This window comes from Otolemur garnettii, unplaced genomic scaffold, assembly GCF_000181295.1.
Source record: "Otolemur garnettii isolate 467f Iridium unplaced genomic scaffold, OtoGar3 scaffold00209, whole genome shotgun sequence".
Taxonomy (NCBI): Eukaryota; Metazoa; Chordata; class Mammalia; order Primates; family Galagidae; genus Otolemur; species Otolemur garnettii.
Window position 1 is genome coordinate 1,418,987 of NW_003852604.1, and position 21,131 is coordinate 1,440,117.

General features: G+C 37.5%; 2 protein-coding genes across 4 annotated transcripts in view; one reads left to right on the forward strand and one right to left on the reverse strand.

The window, feature by feature from the left end:
* LPXN (leupaxin) overlaps window positions 1–6,070 on the reverse strand; it is a 37,680-nt gene extending 31,610 nt beyond the window's left edge. The window contains exons 1-2 of one of the 2 annotated variants that reach the window (XM_003801358.2): window positions 5,907–6,070; window positions 2,485–2,642 (exon numbers count right to left, since the gene is read on the reverse strand). In XM_003801358.2, the coding sequence (XP_003801406.1) occupies window positions 2,485–2,642; window positions 5,907–5,973 (225 nt within the window). In that variant the 5' untranslated portion in view covers window positions 5,974–6,070. Of the gene's footprint in view, window positions 1–2,484; window positions 2,643–5,906 lie in introns of those variants that run through there. The other variant, XM_012812434.2, reaches the window with a different exon arrangement.
* Window positions 6,071–8,340: 2,270 nt separating this feature from the next.
* Window positions 8,341–21,131, forward strand: part of ZFP91 (ZFP91 zinc finger protein) — a 43,930-nt gene continuing 31,139 nt past the window's right edge. For both annotated transcript variants that reach the window (XM_012812456.2, XM_003801359.3), the window contains exons 1-2: window positions 8,341–9,500; window positions 14,740–14,768. In XM_012812456.2, coding sequence (XP_012667910.1) covers window positions 9,145–9,500; window positions 14,740–14,768 — 385 coding nt within the window. In that variant the 5' untranslated portion in view covers window positions 8,341–9,144. The remainder of the gene's footprint in view (window positions 9,501–14,739; window positions 14,769–21,131) is intronic.

Below are 21,131 nucleotides of genomic sequence, written 5' to 3' on the forward strand. Positions count from 1 at the left end.
AAAAAAAAAAAAAAAAAAGAAAGAAAGAAAGAAAAAAAAAACAAAACTGAACCATTTGGGGCTTAACAAATTCTTTAACTGAAATTCTGATGACACTAAATACAAAACTGATGTTATTTTATGGTTTTTAAGGCAATCAACTCATTTTTTTACAAGCACAAAAAAACTTTTAATTGAAAACAAGCAAAAGTAATTTAAAAGTCACGTGACACACATGGAAAGGCAAGTTTCATGATGACATGTAAACACATCTCCTATAGCTACACTTGTTGAATTGTTATCTTTAGGCACATTCTTCTTAAAATAAGTATTAACTGTGGAAACACTGATGTTTCCTCACCATATTTGTTTTTTCTTGTTTTCAAAGGGACAGTAATATTTCTAATTACCCCATGGATTGGATCATAAATATTGACAAATATTGTATGAATATTTTGTATGAGTGACATGTTTGTCATAAGCTTTCTTGAGAAGATTAAACATGCATTTTGATTTTGTTTTGAGCTAATTGCTAAAAGGGTTTATTGTAAAACCAAAATGTGCTACCAAATAATAAGACAGATAGAGCTTGACACATACAAAAAAAAACAAAACAGCTTTAAAAAGAACATTTAGGTTATGTATACTCCATGGCAAAAATGCTGAGCCCCATTTCCTATTTCTGTTTGTTTGTTTTTTAATAGAATGTCATGCAATCACTTTCCTGTTTCTTACCGACTCTGAGGAGGGTCCATGCATCTCACAGGCTACCATGTGGACCACAACATGGCATGAGTGGTGGCCAAGAGGCCAGCAGGAAAAAAAGCCTGACAATTTTTTCTGCGACCACCTAAGATGAAAAGTGTCCCTGACTGCTGCGTGTGAGCTCTTAAGTGTAACAGGCAGCACCCTGCATGTTATACTTGAGAAGTTGCTATTTAGTTAAATTTTGTCTGTACAGGATCAGGAAAAAAGACAAGCTGTCATCAGTCACGTTTTGGATTTAGCCCTAAGAAAGTGGGAACTTGTTCATTTCATGTATTTTACACACTACTAGATGAGACTGTGGAATGAAACAAAAGAGTCAAATAGAGGCCTGGTAAGCCATGGCTGGCTTACTTTAATGCAAATACTAATGAGAAAACTTCAAAAAAACTGAAAATAAGGAGTAAAAGGTAAAGTCAATAAGATGTCAGAAAAACAAGCATAATTAATAAACAGGTTTATAAACCAGGGCATGTGGTCACACCACAGTAATCAATGTAAAGACCATGGCTTTTATAACAAATGAGATGTGAAGTTGTGAAGTCACTGTGGGGTTTTGAATATGAGAATTACAGCATCCGAATTATTTTTATTTATGCAAATTTATGGGTTACAGAGGAAATTTTGGTACATATATATAATGTGTAGTGATCAAGTTTGTCTATCTCCTGAGCACCATACGTCAAGTTTTTTTTTTTTTTTTTTTTTTTTTTGCAGTTTTTGGCCGGGGCTGGGTTTGAAACCTCCACCTCCGGCATATGGGGCTGGTGCCCTACTCCTTGAGCCACAGGTGCCGCTCCCATACGTTAAGTTTGAAAGGATGACCCTGGCTGCTATGTTGAAAGCAGACTGAAAGGTGGCAAGAATAGGAGACCAGTTAGCTATGATCTAACAATGAACACAATAACTCCTGAATAGAGAGATGAATGAACAACCTTAAAACTGTGTATATGTCCAGATGAAAGAAGAGTCAGAGGGGGAACCTAATCCCTGAGTTCGAATTTCAGATCTGTCCCGCTAGTTATTCCTTATACTGTACAATCAGAATATCACAGTTCAAAAATACCAGCTATGAAAAGCATCCACTTAATTCTTCTTATACTAATTCCACTCTTATCAGCTAACCTTCTAATTACGATGTAGGTTCATGTGGACTTATCCATAGGAAGAGAATACATATGTCAGCAAATACTAATATCTGTTTTACTTGGCAGTTTTAACTCTAATCACAAATTAATAAATTTGATTTCTGTTTTTATTTTTTATACATCATTTCTTGAGTGCTTGGTTATCTTGAGTTGGTTCCCTAGAGCTTCATCATCTCTGGGAATAATAATAAACTTGGAAATAAGACTTGGGAAGTGGTGACCTTGAGGAGACTTGTCCGAACTGCCTGGCCTTCCTCAGGTGATCTCTGGCCTCAGAGTGCTCTTTCAGTCAAATTGCAATGTGTCTCTCTGCTGTCCAGACAGTAACATCAGAGTATCTCTAGGGAATTAGGCAGTACCCTACCTGTGACCATCCCCTCATTAGAAAAAAATGCAGTTCTCAAGGCTTATTCTTCTGTGACAAGTTTTTCATTCTCTTCCTCTTTCCCCAAACAAACATCTTTAAATTAACACTGAGAGATTACTTTTTTCTCTATATTGGGTATAAGATTCTCCTTTCATTTTATGGGGGATACAATTAATTTTCAGAAATGCATTCAAACATCTATATTTATAGTAAATGAAAACTTACTGGCAAAGGACTTGTGTCATCCTGATCCGAAAGAGTAGTTGAAGTCTCTTTAAGGTTATTCTCCTTTCTGGAATGCTTATCCAAAGGAAGAGGATCCGGGCTGGAAGGTTCATCACTGTTCTGGAGGATGGAGGATTCCAGTTCCTCCAATAAGGCATCTGCATCACAAGAAACAAGAATATAATAAAAAAGAATATTTAAGTATCTGGATTTATTTTCTCCTTAAATATCTGCACTGTGCCCTCATTCATCTCCTCTTCTCTTGGGTCAAGGCTATTTTCAAACATCTTCCCTTACTCTGTTTTTCACTTCAAGAATTTGGTATATTCTACGAGGAGATGTTTGATGCCTCCACAAATTGTGGCTTGTTTCTTATTTTCTACGTTTGCTTTCAATTTAATAGTCTCAGTTTCTAAATTGACTTCTTATATTGCACATATTAATTTTTATCATCCACAAAGATCCCCAATTAGAAAAAAATAAATTCTAAATATTTTCCTATCAGAAAATATAAGTAATTACATTACCATTTTTCAAAATGTACCAAGACAATAACACTTATTTTTAATCCTAAAGATTTTTTGTTGTATTAAAACTCAAGAATTATTTCAAGCACATAATAAAATTCTCTATAAGTCTTTTGTCTTTTAGGTTGAAGAAAAGAAAAAAGGGTTGGAGAGAAAACTTACATGTAACAAAATAAAGTCAGATGTCGCAATTTAAATATTTGGGATTTGCTTCTCTTATTGTTTTCTTGGGAAAAAAACAATGGAGTTTCCTGTATTATACTAGTGTCTTTCTGTTATAATGAAGTTAATTAGTAAAAACTAATAAATATTAACAATGCTAGGGACTGTGCTCAGTTTACACATCTCATTTAATCATCCTTTTGAGGAAGGTGATATTGTTATTCTCATTTTGTAGAAATTGCTTTAAATTAATGTGGGTAGGAGAAATGGGCAGATGTGTATAGGCAGATGTGACAAGATTGGTCAAGAGAGAATGATTATTTAAGTTGGTTGAAGGGTCCATCAGATTTCATTAAGCTAGTTCCTCTACTTTTGCATATTTAAAAATTCTCTATAACAGTGTAAGTTTTTACAAAGAAGAACAACAAAAACGAAGATAGAACGAGAAAGTAAAACTTCTTGTCTCAGAATTCTATTATCCAGACTCTTTTCCAAATCTCAGAATTCCAAATTTTATTCTGTATCTCTCAATTAAGGTAGAGTCCCTTTTTTTTCTTTTAAGCTTTGTCCCAGCCAGCAGTTCAAGATTCCACTGAATTAAAAATAAAAATTCACTTTACAGTACAGACTACGGGAGGGAGGAGGCCAGGCCACCAAGAGTAGGAAGTTACCCTCAGAAGCACCAGCTAACCAAAGTCAATAAAACTCTCTTTTCTGGGTCATGAGTTAACAGGCCTTTCTCTTCCTGTTTCCTGAGTGTGCCTAGCACCAGCACTCTGAGGTTATGCCTTTTGCCAGATTCTGTAATTTGGAGATGACGAATTTCAATATGACAAAGATGAGATTGCTGGAGAGGAGGGTACTAGACTGAAAACTCTGCAGTTCTTCTCCACGGTCCTTTACCTACTTTTGCAAATAATATGAACGCTAACGTGAAAGAGTAAAGTGAGGTCTCTTGGGGGTCTAGGGTTGGAAGGATCTCATTTTGAGACAGAATTTTCTCTTGTTTTTTTTAATCTATCATCCTCGCATGATGAAGGTTTAGGTAAAACTCCTGGGTGAATACAAACTGCTAATCTCTGAAGTGGCACTGCCAAGTAAATACATGCTCACCTGAGCCCATCTGTCCTGATGTTACTTCTCTGCAAGAGGAAAGACAGATCTGCCCCAAATCCCAAGGGCAGTTATTGGACTGATGACAATTGGAAGAAACAGTTGAAATGTAGCCATCCATCAAAAGTCTGTTAAGATGTAGCCAGTTGGATAATCTAAAGGAGTCTTTCTCTAACATCCATCCTGCTCAGGAAATACAAAACTGTACAACTGTTTTGCTTATCTGGGTCATTCCATTGGCTAGAACACCTAAACCAATACACTTGTAAACCAGGAAAACACCGTGTGGAGTAATATTGAACAAGTTATTTTATTTTTTCTCAGTTTTGTCATCTGAAAAAAAGGTGAATAATACCTATTTCAGAGCAGTGGTGTAGACAATAAAATGATTAACATACATAAAAATGTCTACTTTTAGACTGAGTCGCTGAATAAGTATTAGTTTCCTTTTGAATTATCTGCATGAAAACCATTAGGTATCCATTTTTTCCTCGTGGAACTCAGGCATAACTTCAGATTCCCCCATCACATGCAGGATAAGAATTTGGATTCTACCCCAAGTCCAAAACAGAATCTATCCTACTATCAAAATAGATGCTACCTATAAAACAGTTCTATATTTATTAACCACTATTTTCTCTTCATTAACATCTCTTCCCTCCTGTTGTTTGCTCTTTTCCCTTCTATCTCTCCAGCTTTCACATCAAACCATAAAAAAAATTTTTTTAAAGGACGTGTGTAAGATATTTTTGTTATTGTTTGCATTTTCGGCACCCCTAAGCCTCAAACACACACAAACCCAGGACGTTGTGGAATTAGTACAGCTTAGAAACTAGGTAAAGGTTAGTGACTCTGTGGGAGTTAGGATGCTGGCAACAAAGGTTGGTAAAGCCTGTGGCATGATTCCTAAGAATGACAAAGCTTCCATTACTCCAAAGATTTGAAGTCAGGGACCTCTCTTAGTAATGTGATTAACAGTTCCACTGCTGGTTTTAATTGCTGTGGAGTAGAAGGAGGTATCAAATTTTCAGTCTTTAGTAATAAATCTGAATTTATTCAGAATTCCTCTGAATAAAAAGCTTAGCAACAAAATCACTAGACTTCTGCCTTCTTGATTTAATACTAAAACATGGAACAAATGAAAACACCCTGGCCTCACTCCCACCTCTGGCAGATCCTTCATTTTTGTACTTCTAATCCATTTTTCTCCTTTGTAACAGTCCGCCCCTTTTTCTTTTTCTCCCAAATCACATTTCTCTCGTTGCCTAGCTATGTGTCATCCTATGATCTTTAGTAGTTCCCATGAAGTAAAATGCCCATCATAACATAAAAATTTCAGTAACAATTCAGTCCAAAAAAGTATTTGTCAAGAGTTTACTCTGTGGTTAGCACCAAACTCTTTGCCTATTTTGCCATTTCAAACAGTAAAACCACAGTTCCCCCAAACAATCATAGCTCCTCATGCTTCCCTCTTGGTTGGGCTGAGAACAGGAGAGAAGTGAAAATAAAATCTTCCAGTACTACCCTCAGTCTGACTAGAAGCATAGCCAGCAACTCATGAAGAAGACAGCCAAGTCTTCATTCTCTCAGAGTTTTTCCTTCAAGAAACTCCTTACTCACCCAAGTCTTCCATTGTCCCACATCCAAGATGCTCTTGTCCAGAGGTTGTGAGGAACTCCTTTGGCATGCACTGAAGAGGAGGACCACAACGGAACTGAATGAGACACTGTAAAACAGCCTCTATAACCCTTTTTTGGTTCCTGTATCTACTTCGCACTTCCTCTCTTTTTGATTTGGTGAGTTGCTTTCTTTCTTTCCTTCTTTCTCTCTCTCTCTCTCTCTTTCTTTCTTTCGTTTAGTTTTCAAAAATGGGACTGACATAGAAAGGCAAATAGTAAGATTTGAGTTCTGGTTGTGCCTTGGCCAGGGTGAAAAAGATTCAAAATTAATTTTGCAAACTGTGGGCACCTACTATGTGCCAAGTTTCATTTTGAATTAATGGGAATGGTAGATTTACATTTGTGGCTTTCTCAAATGTAGGCAGATATCCCACTGTAACTGAGACTCTTCTTTTTCTTCTGTGAAGAAGAGGGGAGACCATGGCGACAAAGTCTCCTTCATAAAATTTTCATCCTAGTTAACCAGTATCCAGTTCATTTTGCTGTCTTTATTTAATTATTTGGAAGTTATTTTCACCTGTTTTCCTGCATAGGATGTACATTCTTGAAAAGTAGGGTAGAAGTAATGCATGTTTCGGTTTTCAGGGCCTAGTTTATTCAGTGGTCTAAAATGCAAACATATATAGGGATCGTGAAAAATGAAGCTAGAAGGTTTGACACCAGCTAAACTGAGAACATTTTAATTATAATCCCTTGCTAGTTACATTGCCTCATAGCAGTTTCCCTTAAACGTGACACTGGGATTAGCCTTCCCCTTTTTAAAGTCCTACTACGAGAAGGCATTACATAAAGAACCATAATTTATAGCCCTGGGAAATAGGTTGTATCTCCATTTTTGCCAGAGTTGAAATACGTGTGGGTTCAATGAAGAGTAACTTGCCAAGATAATAACTAATTGGTAGCTTTGCTACTTAACTATAATCCAGATTTGACTCCCAAGTCTGTGATCTTTCCTTTGCAACACAGCAGCCTTTTGATAAAGGGATCATTCATTCTCCAATTCTCCATTCCACTGTGTTTGTAAAACCTTTGGTGTTGTGTGTGGGGGGTACATTTCCCCCTCTGTCTTACTTTCAGCAGCCATTGGATGTCAGTGCTGTTCCAAAAATCTCACTGCAGTATGAAAAAATTCCCACTGACGCTATGCCACAATTATTACAAGTGAAAATGACATTAAGTCTACGAAAGTGCAAAACAGTAAGAATATAAAACATTTGCCTAATCCTAAGTGGTAACCGAGTCACAATACTTTAAGGAAAAAAGTACTTTAGCACTGTCTGCAGTTTAACTAAACGATTAATGTGAAATTTAGAAGTGGATCCCCAGGTCTTGTTTGATCTCCTTTCTTCAGGAGCTTTTAAGCCCAGATGCTTTATTTTCCAGGGGTAAAGGACTGCCTTTGCAAACTGTTTCTTGATCATAATGGATCAAAGGAAGAACAGGAGAGGCCCACTGCATCACTGACTGTAACTTGCTGATGAGCAAATGGAAACTCCCTTTGGTGCACCAGGAGGACATTTTAGCAGCACACGCTAGTGGGCAAAAAGATAATTTCTGATAAATCTGCTGTCCTGATTATGCTTCCTGTATAGCAGAGACATTCATAAACCGCAGAAGCAGGTGGCTTCCGGGCGGGGAACTAGACCAAGACCTTCCGCTTCTCCATGTAAGTTACCAGAGTCACGCTAACAACTTTTCTCCCTCCCTCCTGGACAAGGAACACAGGCAAGCAACAGACATTAGCTCCTTGACGCCTCAGTATCTAGTGGAAAAGCAACTTTACAGTTCGTTTCACATATTTTATTAAGACCAACTGACTAGTGGGCATTGTGTTAGGGCCCCGAGGACCCCACGGAACCAGATTCAGTCCCAGACCTCCAAGGGCTCAGGGCTCGTAGGTGAGTGGGTGAGACATGATGATGAGACGAATAACGCGGACAGGAACACGAGTCAGCCTCAGGGGAGGTGTCACCTGACGCAACTAAGGGAAGGAATATTAAGGAGCCACCTTGGTAAAACTACGCCAACTCCAAGATACAAAGTGAGAAAAGGTAGTAAAAACCCGCCCAAGTTATTCTGACCAACAGTTATTTCAACATTTGAGCCGGATGTACGACAGTAGTCATGGCCTAACCCGGAAACACTGCCTCTCAGAAAAAGTAAACTGGAATTGCGTTGGACAGTGAACTACCTTTCCCGTCAGGAATCAGTCAAAACCTCCCATCATCCTCTCCACCTCCTGCTTCCTTTTCCCCTAAAGCATAAGAGAAATAGGACTTCATCTCCCAGAATTCCCTTGGTTAAGTTAACCACACGCATGCGCCAAGAGGCGGGTCCTCGTCGCCCACGACCCCGCCTCCGTTCTGCCGCCGCCATTTTTTCAGAGACTTTCATCCGGCAGCCGACGGTGCTTTTTTTCTTAAAGGAGAAGCGACAGCGCAAAAATTTTTCCCCTTCTCCTAGCAAGATCTGGCGGCGCTGGGGACAAAAAGGCCAGAGACAGGAAAGTGGGGTCGGGGTGGAAGCGGAAGGACGCCCAGACTACTTCTGCGGCCTAAGGAAGGATAGAAAGCGCCCTTGTGGCATTAGCGGCTCCTCAGGGAGGCAGGAGGCAGGTGCGCGCGCAGCCAATCAAGGGTGCTGGTTAGGCGGGGAAAGAGGTGCGTTTTGTTCTCACCCACCTCCCTCGCGAGACCTGCCCCTCCCACTGCCCCTAACGCGCACTGAACTCCGGAGGAGGGGGAGAAAGGTCACTTTGGGATTGTCGCGAGACGCAGCCGTTTAACGGTGAGAACGGGTGCGCGGGGAAGGAAACCTCGCGCGCTCCCTCGGAGCTGTTTCCTGATTGGCTGAAGGGAGGGGTAGAGGCGGGAACCTGGTACTACGCTGCGTGTGAGACCGCGTGGGGCGGGGCAAGGGAGTCCTTCCTCTTCTCCAATTGGGCCGAAGACCGTCTGTGGCGGGCGCGCGCGCGCCGCCAGCAGTAGCGGGCCTTGAGTGGCAGGGGGTGGGGGGGGCGCCCTCGGAGCCGGGCGGAGGGGAGGGGGGAAACAGGAGCGCCGGGTGAGAGTGAGCCGGACGCTCCGGGAGGCGAGGGGGGCGGGGGGAGTAGCGCAGCGGCCGCCGCTGCCTCCGCCTCCGTCGTCTGGGACGAGGGGGTGGGGGACGGACGAGCCCCGATGCCGGGGGAGACGGAAGAGCCGAGACCCCCGGAGCAGCAGGACCAGGAAGGGGGAGAGGCAGCGGCGGCCGAAGCGGCCCCAGAGGAGACCCAACAACGGCCCCCTGAGGCAGCGGCGGCGGCGCCTGCGGGGACCACTAGCAGCCGCGTGCTAAGGGGTGGTCGGGACAGAGGCCGGGCTGCTGCGGCCGCCGCCGCCGCCGCCGCTGCCGCTGTGTCCCGCCGGAGGAAGGCCGAATATCCCCGCCGACGGAGGAGCAGCCCCAGCGCCAGGCCTCCCGACGTTCCAGGGCAGCTGCCCCATGCCACGAAGTCCCCGTCTCCAGTTCAGGGCAAGAAGAGTCCGCGACTCCAGTGAGTAACGTAGTCTTTCAGGCGGTGGGAAGACCCCCCTCTATCCGCACGCAACCCTCTCGGCTCCCGTAGCGCCCACTCCACGTGACATCCTGCCCGCTCTGCCCCCTGCCGGCTCCGCACGCCAGATGTCACTTGGTTTCGCTGCGAGGCGTGTGTCGCTTTTCTCTGCGGCCCCTCTCGGCTCCTGGTGCCTTCTGTCGGTCGGGCCGCCTCCTCAGTCATTCTTAGTAGGATACACTCCTCCTACTCTTTTGAGACCCACCACCTCCCTGATTCCTGCGGGCTTATTCCTCCCTCTGGCATCTGCACCCCCTTGGTCAACCTATCCCTTTTCCTCTCTTGGCTCTCCAGTATTACATCACATCCCCATTAGGAAATTCACAGCACGATCCTGGCCTCCAAAAATGTGACTCCCCCTTCCCATTAATTAGTTCAACAGTCAGTAGTGCTAGTATGTTTCTGTAGTTTTTTCCAGTTTTCTAAATTTTCGCATCACTTTTCATTCTTTTTAGAAATCTGATACTTAAGGTTGGGTTAAAAAAGTGGCTCTGACGATTATAAGTTTAGAATCTTTAATATAGCAGAATTAGACGAGTAGTCTATTCCTTAGTTTTTGTTTCTAAGCAGTTATGTTTTTGTTTTTACATATTTTAATGTAGGAACTTCATTCTTCAAATTAGACTCATCAGAAAAGAATTCCGTTATTAATTATCTAGGGGTAATACAGAAACCATGAACAGGTGGCCAGAAGCATAATGTTCATATGTTAAAGAATGCTAAAGCACACGTGTTTGTAAATTCCAGAAATTAATCACATGAACTTTTGGATTCAATACTGAAAACATTTATGTCCTTTGACTTTACAGTGAAAAAGAATTAGTAAAAGCAGGGAAAATTCCGGGGCAGGGGGTCGACGACGCGTCATTTTTAAATAAGAGTTCATCTTCTCCCAGTAGAAATAGTGGCACAGTTGGGCTTATGCTAAACTCAGTGGATTAAAAGTTTGAAGCAGATCTTCTCCAAAATTGAGAGTTAAGTCTCTCAGTTGGCATGCTTGCCTTACAAGCCTCTCAGAAACAGAAATAAAATTTAAAGATAGTCAACTTGCGTTGTTAACTGTAGTTTCAATTTTTTTTTTTTTTTTTTTGAGACAGAGCCTCAAGCTGTCCCCCTGGGTAGATAGCTATGGCATTACAGCTCACAGCAACCTCCAACTCCTGGGCTCAAGCGAGTCTCTTGCCTCTGCCTCCCAAGAACCGGGACTGCAGGTGCCTGTCACAATGCCTGGCTATTTTTTGGTTGCAGCCGTCATTGTTGTTTGGCGGGTTCGGGCTGGGGATTCGAACCCGCCACCTTAGGTGTACGTGGCTGGCGCCTTAGCCGGTTGAGCTATAGGCGCCAAGCCAGTTTCAATTTTTTTTTTTTTTTTTTTTAATGTCATTTAAGTTAACGTAATTGAGAGCATCTGTGTATAGTTCTGTGGACAACAAAAATCTGTACTTACAAATCATTTGGCTACAATTAGAATTCTAATTGCTGTAGATGGATTTAATGCTTACAAGAAAAATAGATCTCTATATTTAATCTCTCATAACATCTATGTCATTTACCTTATTTGGATATAGATACCTTAGAAAAATTCCTTAACCTGTGTCTCAGTTTTCTTATCTGTTGGGGGCAATCTCTAAAACGTGAGTTTATGAGAATTAAATAAGGCATGTGATGTGCTTAGGATAATACCTGGCTCATAGTAAATTCGGAATAAATGTTACTGTTTCAAGTAATGGTAGCATGCTAGAGGTATGAGTGAGTGGTTCCTAGTGGTCTTTTTCATGTAGATTCTGTAAAACAGGATTTTTTTTTCCTATTAACATACCTAGGGAAGGCAATACATAAAATATTTTTAAAATCACTTGTATTCTCACCTACCATTGGATAGTTACATATGCCTGTCTCTTTTAAGATAATAGTATGTAGAGTGGTAATTTTATCTACCATAATGATTTTTTTTCTTAACTCTAGACAAAAAGTACTAATAAAAGTTACAGTTGAACTTAGATGAAGATGACTTAATTAAATCCCTTCAGTTTTTTCTCTACAATATTTCTTGTGGGATGGAAGAAATAACTCTTATCATCTGATTTCATTAAAGTTGGTAGTGATAAAGATACCCCTCCATCCAAGCTCTGGAACTGATGGCTTTTACTTTTTGTTAGCCCTGTAATTATCTGTTGACTGTGTATTTAAAACTGTACAAATTGATCAGATTGTTCAAACAAATTTTTGTCCTAATACGCATTTTCAGCTTACGCTGTGGCCTGGAAATGAAAGGAGTCCTAGAGCATTTCAGGTTGGCAAGCCTTTCTTTTAATATAACTGGTCCTGGTATGCTAAGCTAGGCTGTAGAAAGAAAACTGAGACATGGTTCTTCCTTCAAGGACCTTGAGGTATAAGGGCAAGATGCTTGATTGGTGAAGCTGTGTCAAACATGTGCATGGTTTATAGATTTTTAACGATAAAATACATCTTAAAGCTATTTTTTCTTGCTTAATTTAATCGTGCAGGGTGTCCAGGCTGCAGCCTATGGGCTGCATGCAGATTTTTTGAGGCCTATTTTGCTTATCTCTGGTGTTGGATATTTCACAAAGTATGCTTAGACCCTTTCTTTTGCTCATCAGTTTTTGTTAGAGTTGATGTATTTAATGTGTGGCTTAAGACAACTTTTATTTTTCTAGTGTATGACAGAAAAGAGAAAAGTTTGGATACCCCTGCAAGACATTTTGAGTATCAGTGTACGGAATCCTGCAGGGTCTAGTGTCTTCTTTCTTTGATTAATTTGTATTTTCCAAATACCATTATGACAATTTTAAAACAGAATCAAGAAGTTTAAGTTCTATATTAATTGTTTTATTCAGATCCCTTTTTTTATATCCTAGCTTTTTTCTCTACATCATTTTAGTAATCAGCTGTGTAACCTAAATTTTGTTCTCTTGATTAAAGAAATAGTCAACTATAAAATAGCCTAAAAGGTCAGTAAATACATAGATTTGGATTGATTGAAAGCTATGTCTGTATTGGAAAGCAAGGTAATATAGTGGGAAAAGCCCTGGACTTTAGTCAAAAATTGCAGGTCCCAGCTTTTTACTATTCCCTGAGTAACCTTGAGCAAGTCATTTAATTTCTTTAGATCTGCTCCATCTATACTTGGTAACTTTATAATAAAGTTCTGGAATGAGCTTTATAGTTGACTAATTAGCTTACAGTTTTCATAAACTTAAGTTTATAACTTTCTTTTCACATTTAAATATAAATATATTCCACAGGAAACATGCTATTTAGTGTAGTATTGGTGTAGAAGTTTTTGGATATAATTTTTTCTGATTCATAATTTAAAATATCCATGTTTTCTAGTATAGAAACAATGAAATTGTCAACTAAGACTAGATTAAACTGCAAAAGGGTTTCTTTTCATTTTGTCTTGATATATATACTGTTTATTGTGAGTTTTAGAACTTAAAACTTCTGTAACAGATGACTTTTTAAAACTTAAATTTAGCTGTTAAGTACTATATGAGCTGATACTTTTAGAGGACTTCTTCAGGTTCAGATGAGTTACAGATGAAGGAAAGTATTGCTCTATTTTCTGATGTACAGAGTTCCACTTTTGGTATACTGATAAAATAGTGATAAACTTTCAAGTGACATTTTCTTTTCATGGTTACTGAGGAAGAAGAGGCAGTAGTATTCTGAATTGAGAAGAAGTAGAGTTCTTTGGAGAAGATTTTTTTTTTTTTCCTTGAGACAGAGCCTCAAGCTGTCCCCCTGGGTAGAGTGCTGTGACATCACAGCTCACAGCAACCTCCAACTCCTAGGCTCAAGTGAGTCTCCTGCCTCAGCCTCCCAAGTAGCTGGGACCACAGGTGCCTGCCACAACGCCTAGCTATTTTTTGGTTGCAGCCATCATTGTTGTTTGGCCCGCCCGGGCTGGATTTGAACTCGTCACCTTAGGTGTGGCTGAGCCACAGGTGCCGAGCCAGAGAAAGGTTTTAATTGTATAAAACTGAAATTCCGAGTGGTCAAGATCCTTGAGTAATCAGTATGGAAAGCTTTTTGTATAATTTTTCAAATTTTGGCAATTATTTTAGTACTTTTTATTTAAAGTTAAGATGGTTAGCAGTTATATTGTGAATTAAGATATTGGAAATATGACTTTAAATTATAATGTCAAGCTTTTTAAAAAATAATACAGAACACAAAATGATATTCTTCCTAAGGAGAACAGATTTTATAGTATTCTATGGTTTCTGTATTGGCCTGGGTATACTTTTGTAACACAAAAGTGTCTTCCTTCAGTGTATTAAGTTTACTTATTAGAGGGGGAAAATAACTAAAACGCTTTATACTACTCAGAGATACTATGTCACATCTTTACCACAAAGATCAGAGGCATGTTGACTTTTGAATTTGGGTAATAGGTATAGGGAAATTTATTATACTGGCCTTACCAGTTATGTATGATAGAAATTTTTCCAAATTAGAAACATAGGAAGACTTTTTTAATCGGTAGGCTATAGCACTTGAAGCTCTTAACTGTCGTAGAGGATATTTGAGGTATCTACATATTTTCCTTTTAGAAATAGGTTTGATTTGGGCTTAATTTTAGGAGCATCTGAAAAGCTTATTAAATTCCTATTATGAAAATTGTTGAATATACACAAAGTAGACAAAATTATATAATGAAACAAACCCCAGTATTTATTACCTAATAAAATGATAAAAGAGGCAAAAGTATTTTGTGTTTCTCAGACTTTATGTCATTTCACCCCTAATTAGTGCATTTCTATAAAATTAGAGCATTTTCTTATATACCACTTAATATAACACAGTTAGCAATATTAATATCTTTTTACAGTTAAAAGCAAGTAATTTTATTAATATTCTAGCTCTGTACTGTCAGATACCTACATGTGACTACTAAAATTTACATCACTTAAAATTAAAAATTCAGCTCCTCAGTTATACGACCTATTTCAAGCGCTCAGTAGCTACATGTGACTACTATATTGGATAGCGCAGCTACCTATAGAGTATTTGCATCACTGCTGAATGTTCTGTTTGATGACATCTGCTGTGGATGCTTTTTACATCACTATGGATGTAGAAATACATCCTTGTATTTGTATTTAAGGAAATGTATGAGATTGTTCATTTAATGTTTGGTTCTTATTTTTTTCAGATGTATAGAAAAAGTAACAACTGATAAAGGTAAGACTTGGTCATTCTTTGTGTACATTACACTGATTATCTTAACCATTCAAAGCCTTATTGACATAAGCTCCCATTTAAAAGTGACTTCTATTCAGTAAAATAATTATTAGAGTTGATAGAATTTATTTAGATGACAGCTTTGGACAAAAGACTGTATTGGCATTATTTAGAAACCTTATAATAGGCAGTCAGATTATTTGATGGCAATTTATTGTAATTTTTTAAGCTATTTGGTTTTTTTTTTTTTTAATTAAGAGAGGAATGATACACAATAATAGAGTGAAGTGTAGGCAGAATCTTGATGCTGGTAGATGCTCAAATTATAATTGAAGTTTGAAGAATACTGAAAGAAAAGTGTTCTAAAAATTTAGCCTAGTGAATAAATGAGGTCATTAGGTCATTTCTCTTCAAATTAACAGTTTTGTCAAACCAAATAATATATATCGAGTATAGTTTTCTGCTTTTCTGGATTATATAGGGAAGCTAATGTTCATTTTTTTCAATATTTTTCAAAAGACTTTATTTTGGCTTTTCAGATTAGGTTATTAAAATTGCTACCATCATGTTGGACCAGTTGTTTATTCATTTTATTTTCAACTTTGGTTGTGTTCCTTCATGCTAAATTAAAATACACAGCCTCCTCCTTAAAACTAGAATAAGTATATTTTTAGGCATATTTTATTTATTGTGTATGATCCTGAGCGAGTCCTGACACAACTAGTTCTCAACTTCCACAATCCACTTAGTACCCGAGAGTTGACCAATTTTTAAGGCCTACTTTTAGCCTACTATTATTTCTAAAAAAGAAAAAAAATAGATAACCTGTGTATATGTATATGTAATATACACATAAAAATCTTAATGAAGATTTTTCTGTTTGCATAAAGAGAATGCTTTGAGATTATATAAGGCAAGTTTAAAATCGGGATTTTATGCCAGTTAGAACAATTGATAGTGTAATTAGGAACCACTGTCCTGAATTGTTGGTGGCTGTTTTGTAAATAATTAAGTACCAATGCTAAGGTTTCTTATTTCTCTGAATTTTGGAGTTTGAGGCTAATAATTTTATAATACACCAAGCAGAGGTATATATACCAGGCAAGGTTTTTTTTTTTTTTTTTGGCTGGGGCCAGGTTTGAATCTGCCACTTCTGGTAAATGGGGCTGGCACCCTATTCCTTGAGCCACGGGGCTGCCTGTTGCTATTGTTACGTAGAAAATGGGTTATGTCTGCCAAGAGTGGCAAGTCTTGTGTTTCTTATTCAGAGATTATTTTGGAGATTTTACTATGTGAGGAAAATGTAGAAACAAATGATAATCAAGTCCAAATAGTTTTGATTAAGACAGAAAACAATCTGCTTTAATCAGAAAAAATTACCTTATGTATTTAAAGAAATTGCTCTGGGTTGCTTTGAGGAGAACTTGAAAAATGTGATGGAAATGTTTTGGAACCCCTGTGGAAGATAAATTTAATTATCTCTGCAGATATCTTAAACCAGAAGTTGGACTGTTGTATGGTTGTGCAGCTGTAGAGGGATTAAAAGTACATTCTTGGTAATTCAGTCTCAAAATTAATCCCAGTTTAATCCACTGGTTAAATGTTCTGGATCTAGACATTCTCAAATTCTCATCTCCATCTTTTTATTAGTTTACTTATTAGAGTAGCTAGCTGTTCAATGCTAAGATTAATATAAAGGTACATAAGAACTGTAACATTCGTAAAATGAAACCAGTGAATAAAGAAATGGCAGTTTGAGCAGTTGCGTTTTATTGTACTATTTGAGTTCACCTTAATTCTCTTTTTGTTTTTTAACTTACTAAAAAGTTATTGTTACTCAGTGCTAGTCCTCATGTTCAGTCCACTGAAGTTTAACTAAAGTAACAAATACTCATTTCAAAATCTAAGGCTTTTCAAAACTTTGAGGTTTATTTTCTAGTGATATGACTAGCTTTCTGTTTTGTTAATATTGAAAAGGTGTTTTCAGGATTATTTTGACTCTTATTTAATCCAAATAACTAGAAATTGTATGTTTTTCTTGGGTTGAAGATACGAACTTTTGACATGTTTTAACAAAAAAACAATATTGCATATACAAAGAAAGCAATTTACCGTGAGCTTTTAAAAGTGCTACACTCAATTCCAGATAGAAATAATAATAAATCTTAGTATTAGTATCTATTTCTGTTGCATTCATTAAATTTTAATAGGTATATATAATGGAAAGCTATTTGCAAAAATAGTGTTGGTTAATTCATTCAATGTTAACTGTCCAGCATAATGTGTCTGGCACCACTCTGGGTCCTAGGTTGTATTAGTAATCAAATAAGTGAAAAGAAGAAATCCAAACAGTATAATATAATGTTTGATGAAGTTGGAATTGGGGAAACTAAGTTTAGATAAGAAGGGAAGGGATGACCTCTTGGAGGAGGTAATATTTGACTCACACCTAAATATGCTGATAGAAATCTGGATAAGTAGCATTCCACATAGGAAGAAGCAAAAAAGGAAAAAGATTAAAACTTGAAAACTTAGTTTACCACTGCCAGTGGATTATATCTTCATCATTGTGGAGCTTCCAAGGTCCTTAACAGAAATCTTGAGGGATGGAGGCTTAGCTATTTCTTAACTTGGCTTTACGTTTTCCTTCTGTTCCCTATGTTGAGCCAGTATCATACTCTTGATAATAAAGTAAAAGAATTGATGAATAACAGTTAAAACTGCTCATTAAGACAGAACTTCATTAAAAACGGAGACTTAAATACCTTAATCTTTACTAACGTATGTTTTCAGGTGTTTTGTGCAATGATACTATACGTAATACTACTGAGTCAAGTAAATGTGGGCAGTGCTTGAGTCATTAATGTTAGATAGATTATTTATTGAAGGACTTCTCAGAAACATTCATTAGTGTAAATGCCAGAAATTTTCCAGCGATTACCTAACTTACTTGACCACAAAGACCCCCTTCATAAAGAACATTTCATAAAACTAGAGTTTATGGGAAGCATACTTTGAAGTAATAGGTGCATAAAATTTTGATTGTATTAAAATTTGTGTCTGTTTTTATTCAGAATTATTTTACTGTTTTCAGTTACTCTTTTTATGGAGTAGTGATGTTTGACAAATATTACTTAGAATCAGCAAATGAATTTATAACAGATTTAGGAGGAATTTACTTAGATTGTTAGAGCTTAATTATCAACTGTTTGCTTGATCTAGTTTATTATATTATATAATAAGCATTATATCTGGAATTATTACTGAAATATTAGATTGTTTTGATTTTATTTTTTATGACACTCTGGGTCACATCCTCAGTTTTGTCTTAGATTGATTTAGTCTGAGTTATAGATTACACTGCTCCATTTTTTAAAAATTCAAATTAATTTATTTTTAACAATTTTCATAGTTTTAATTTCAAATGTTGAAATACCTTTGATTATTTCTTACCTTCTGTAATCAGTTTCTTATAACCCATTTATCTTGGAGTCTTGTCACATTTTAACTTCAACATAACAGTGACTGTTGTGCTTTCATTTACAGATGCATCTCATTTCTAGTACCAGCTATTTGTGTTATTCTTAAATGTATGAGAATTTTTTTTTTTGTCGTTTTTTTCCCACAGCAGTGAGAAAAATCTATTTTTACCATTTGTATTTCTATACAAAAGAAGATAGATACAAAAAGGTGCTTAGGACATTGTCTTCACAGTTGGTTTATGAAAAATTTTGAATCTTTTTGGTATGACCTGGTTTTCCTAGTTAAAATAAAATCCTGTCAGTTTTAAATAGAAAAGCGTTCTAAAAGGAAAATCTCTAGGTGAGAAAGGGTATTTGGAAGCCTAGTGTTAACCCTCAGACATACTTTTCGTTTTAGCTGAAACATTCTCCTTTACGGTGGCTCACGCCTGTAATCCCGGCATTGTGGGAGGCTGAGGTGGGAGGATTGCTGGAGCTCAGGAGTTGAGGCTTGTCTGAGCAAGAGTGAGGCCTCAACTCATGAAAAAAATAGAAAAAATCAGCCAGGCGCTACACTAAACACCTGTAATCCCAGTAGCTTCTGAGGCAGCAGGATGCCCCACAGCCGAAGTCTGAGGTTGCAGTGAGCTATGATGCCATTACACTCTGCTCAAGTCATAGGGTAGAACTTTATCTCGATCAAAAAAAAAAAAAAAAGGCAGCTGTGTGCATATGCTCATCCCAACTCCCAAATCTCCTAAATAAAATAACAACAACAAAAACCCAAATTAAATAGTACTCTTGTAAACTTAAATGTAAAGTTTTTAAAAAGTTTTAACAGTTTCTTTTAATATACATGCTGCTGAGATTGGCTAATTTTTGGAAGTGGACTTTGCTATTACTAATTATTTATGGGCAGTACCTGTAGCTCAGTCAGCTGGGCGATAACCTTATACACTTAGTGTGGCGGGTTCGAACCTGGCCCGGGCCTGCTAAGCAACAATGACAACTGCAACAAAAAAAATAGCCGGGTGTTAAGGTGGATGCCTGTAGTCCCAGCTACTTGGGAGACTGAGGCAAAAGAATAGCTTAAGCCCAAGAGTTTGAGTTTGCTGTGAGCTGTGATGCCACTGCACTCTACCTAGGGCGACAGCTTGAGACTCAAAAAAAAAAAAAATTATTATTATTATTTATAGAAAACAGTATAGCTGCTAATGATACAAATACACAGAGTAGTTCAGACAGATTTCAGACGCTCAAATTTCTGATTTTATGACAATACAGACATCTCTATCTGTCTCCTTTGTAGACCTTTACCTTAAGGTAGCAGGGACTGTATTATTTTTCCCAGTGTGAGAATGATCTACTAAGGCATCTTATTCTGTGGTGTTCCTTTAATCTGTTTTGCTAGTTGAACCATCCAAACTTACTGGTGATTCTTCCTCTGTGTTGTAATTTCCTAGAAGTACAGACACATATATGGTGTATGTGGATTTTTGTACATGTGTAAAAAGCCTTGGATATCAGCTTACTTCAGTTATGGGATTTTTTATCAATCAGGTAAAGGAGTCTTTCTGTCCTTTACGTAGCAAAGAAATAAGTTTGCCCATTATGATCATTTTGTAAAAGAGGTATCTCTGACATAGTTAAAAGATTATTCTGTAATTATCTCATATTGAAATCCCTTTTCCTGCCAAAATGACTTGTTATAGCAGAATGCCTTAGTAGAAGATAACTGAAGCAGGAAATCTAAGATCCTAAATGGGAAAACCCATCTTTAGGTAATAAATTCCAGAGCCCTGAGAGAGACCCATCTCTGCATGTGAGCATAACTTATCCTCACACTGAAATGATCCTGAGTGGACAAGAATCTCACAAAACAGAACTAAATTAAATCTGATTTAATCCCCCCAACCCTTTAAATCCAATTAGAAACAAGTTCCTTTCAATTAAAACAGGCCAGGTTAACCTAACTACATCTAAGTAAAGGCCAGTTTAGTGTTATAACAAAAGCATCTGAGAATTTAGAAGCTTAAAATACAACAATTTATTATTTCTTGTTTGTGCTGTCCCCCCTCCTCATTGCTCTTTCAGTTTAGATTTTTTCATGTCATTTTAGTTTCAAGTCCATGTTTAAAATGCTGAAAGCAGTTGCTGCAAAATATCTTGAAGGTATTCCATAGGATAGAATATCAACATTTAAAAAGGAGTATTTCTGTTCATTGGCAACAAATAGAAAATTAAAATCAAAGAATAATGTGATTTACAGTATTATTTATAATGACGTAAAAATATGAAATGCTTGGATAAATTGAATAAAGGATTTGGAAGGTCTGTAAACTGGAAAGAGCAAAACATTCTGAGTAAAATTAAAGACATGAGTAAATGGAGCAATGTACCTGATTCATGGGTTTGAAAAGTCAGTATATTAAGGCATCTTTTCTCCCCACATTTTTCTATAAATATGATGTAATCCAAATAAAAATTCCAACAGGTTTTTTTTTTTGGTGCAGTTTTGACCTGAAAAATTCTTGTGAAGAGGTCTTGGAGACCCCTACCGTTTATAACTTCTTTTTAAAAACCATGGCATAAACTAATCAGGATTCCCACTATGTTTTTAAGAGTGGGATTGAATCTTTAGTAAAGAGGAAGAGATGAATAGTGGTGAGTATCCAACTCTGGCTACTACACACATATATTCCATATTTTATTTAACCATTACCCAACTTAAAAACATTTGCTATTTCATTTTTTTTTCTGAGATTATAGGTGATTTGTAAAGAAATTTAAAATATACTGTACTTACACAACAATGTGTAATATACATCATATACATTCACATATATCATATATAGGGGTCCATAAATAAATAAAATGGGGACCCTTGTAAATATTCATAAAG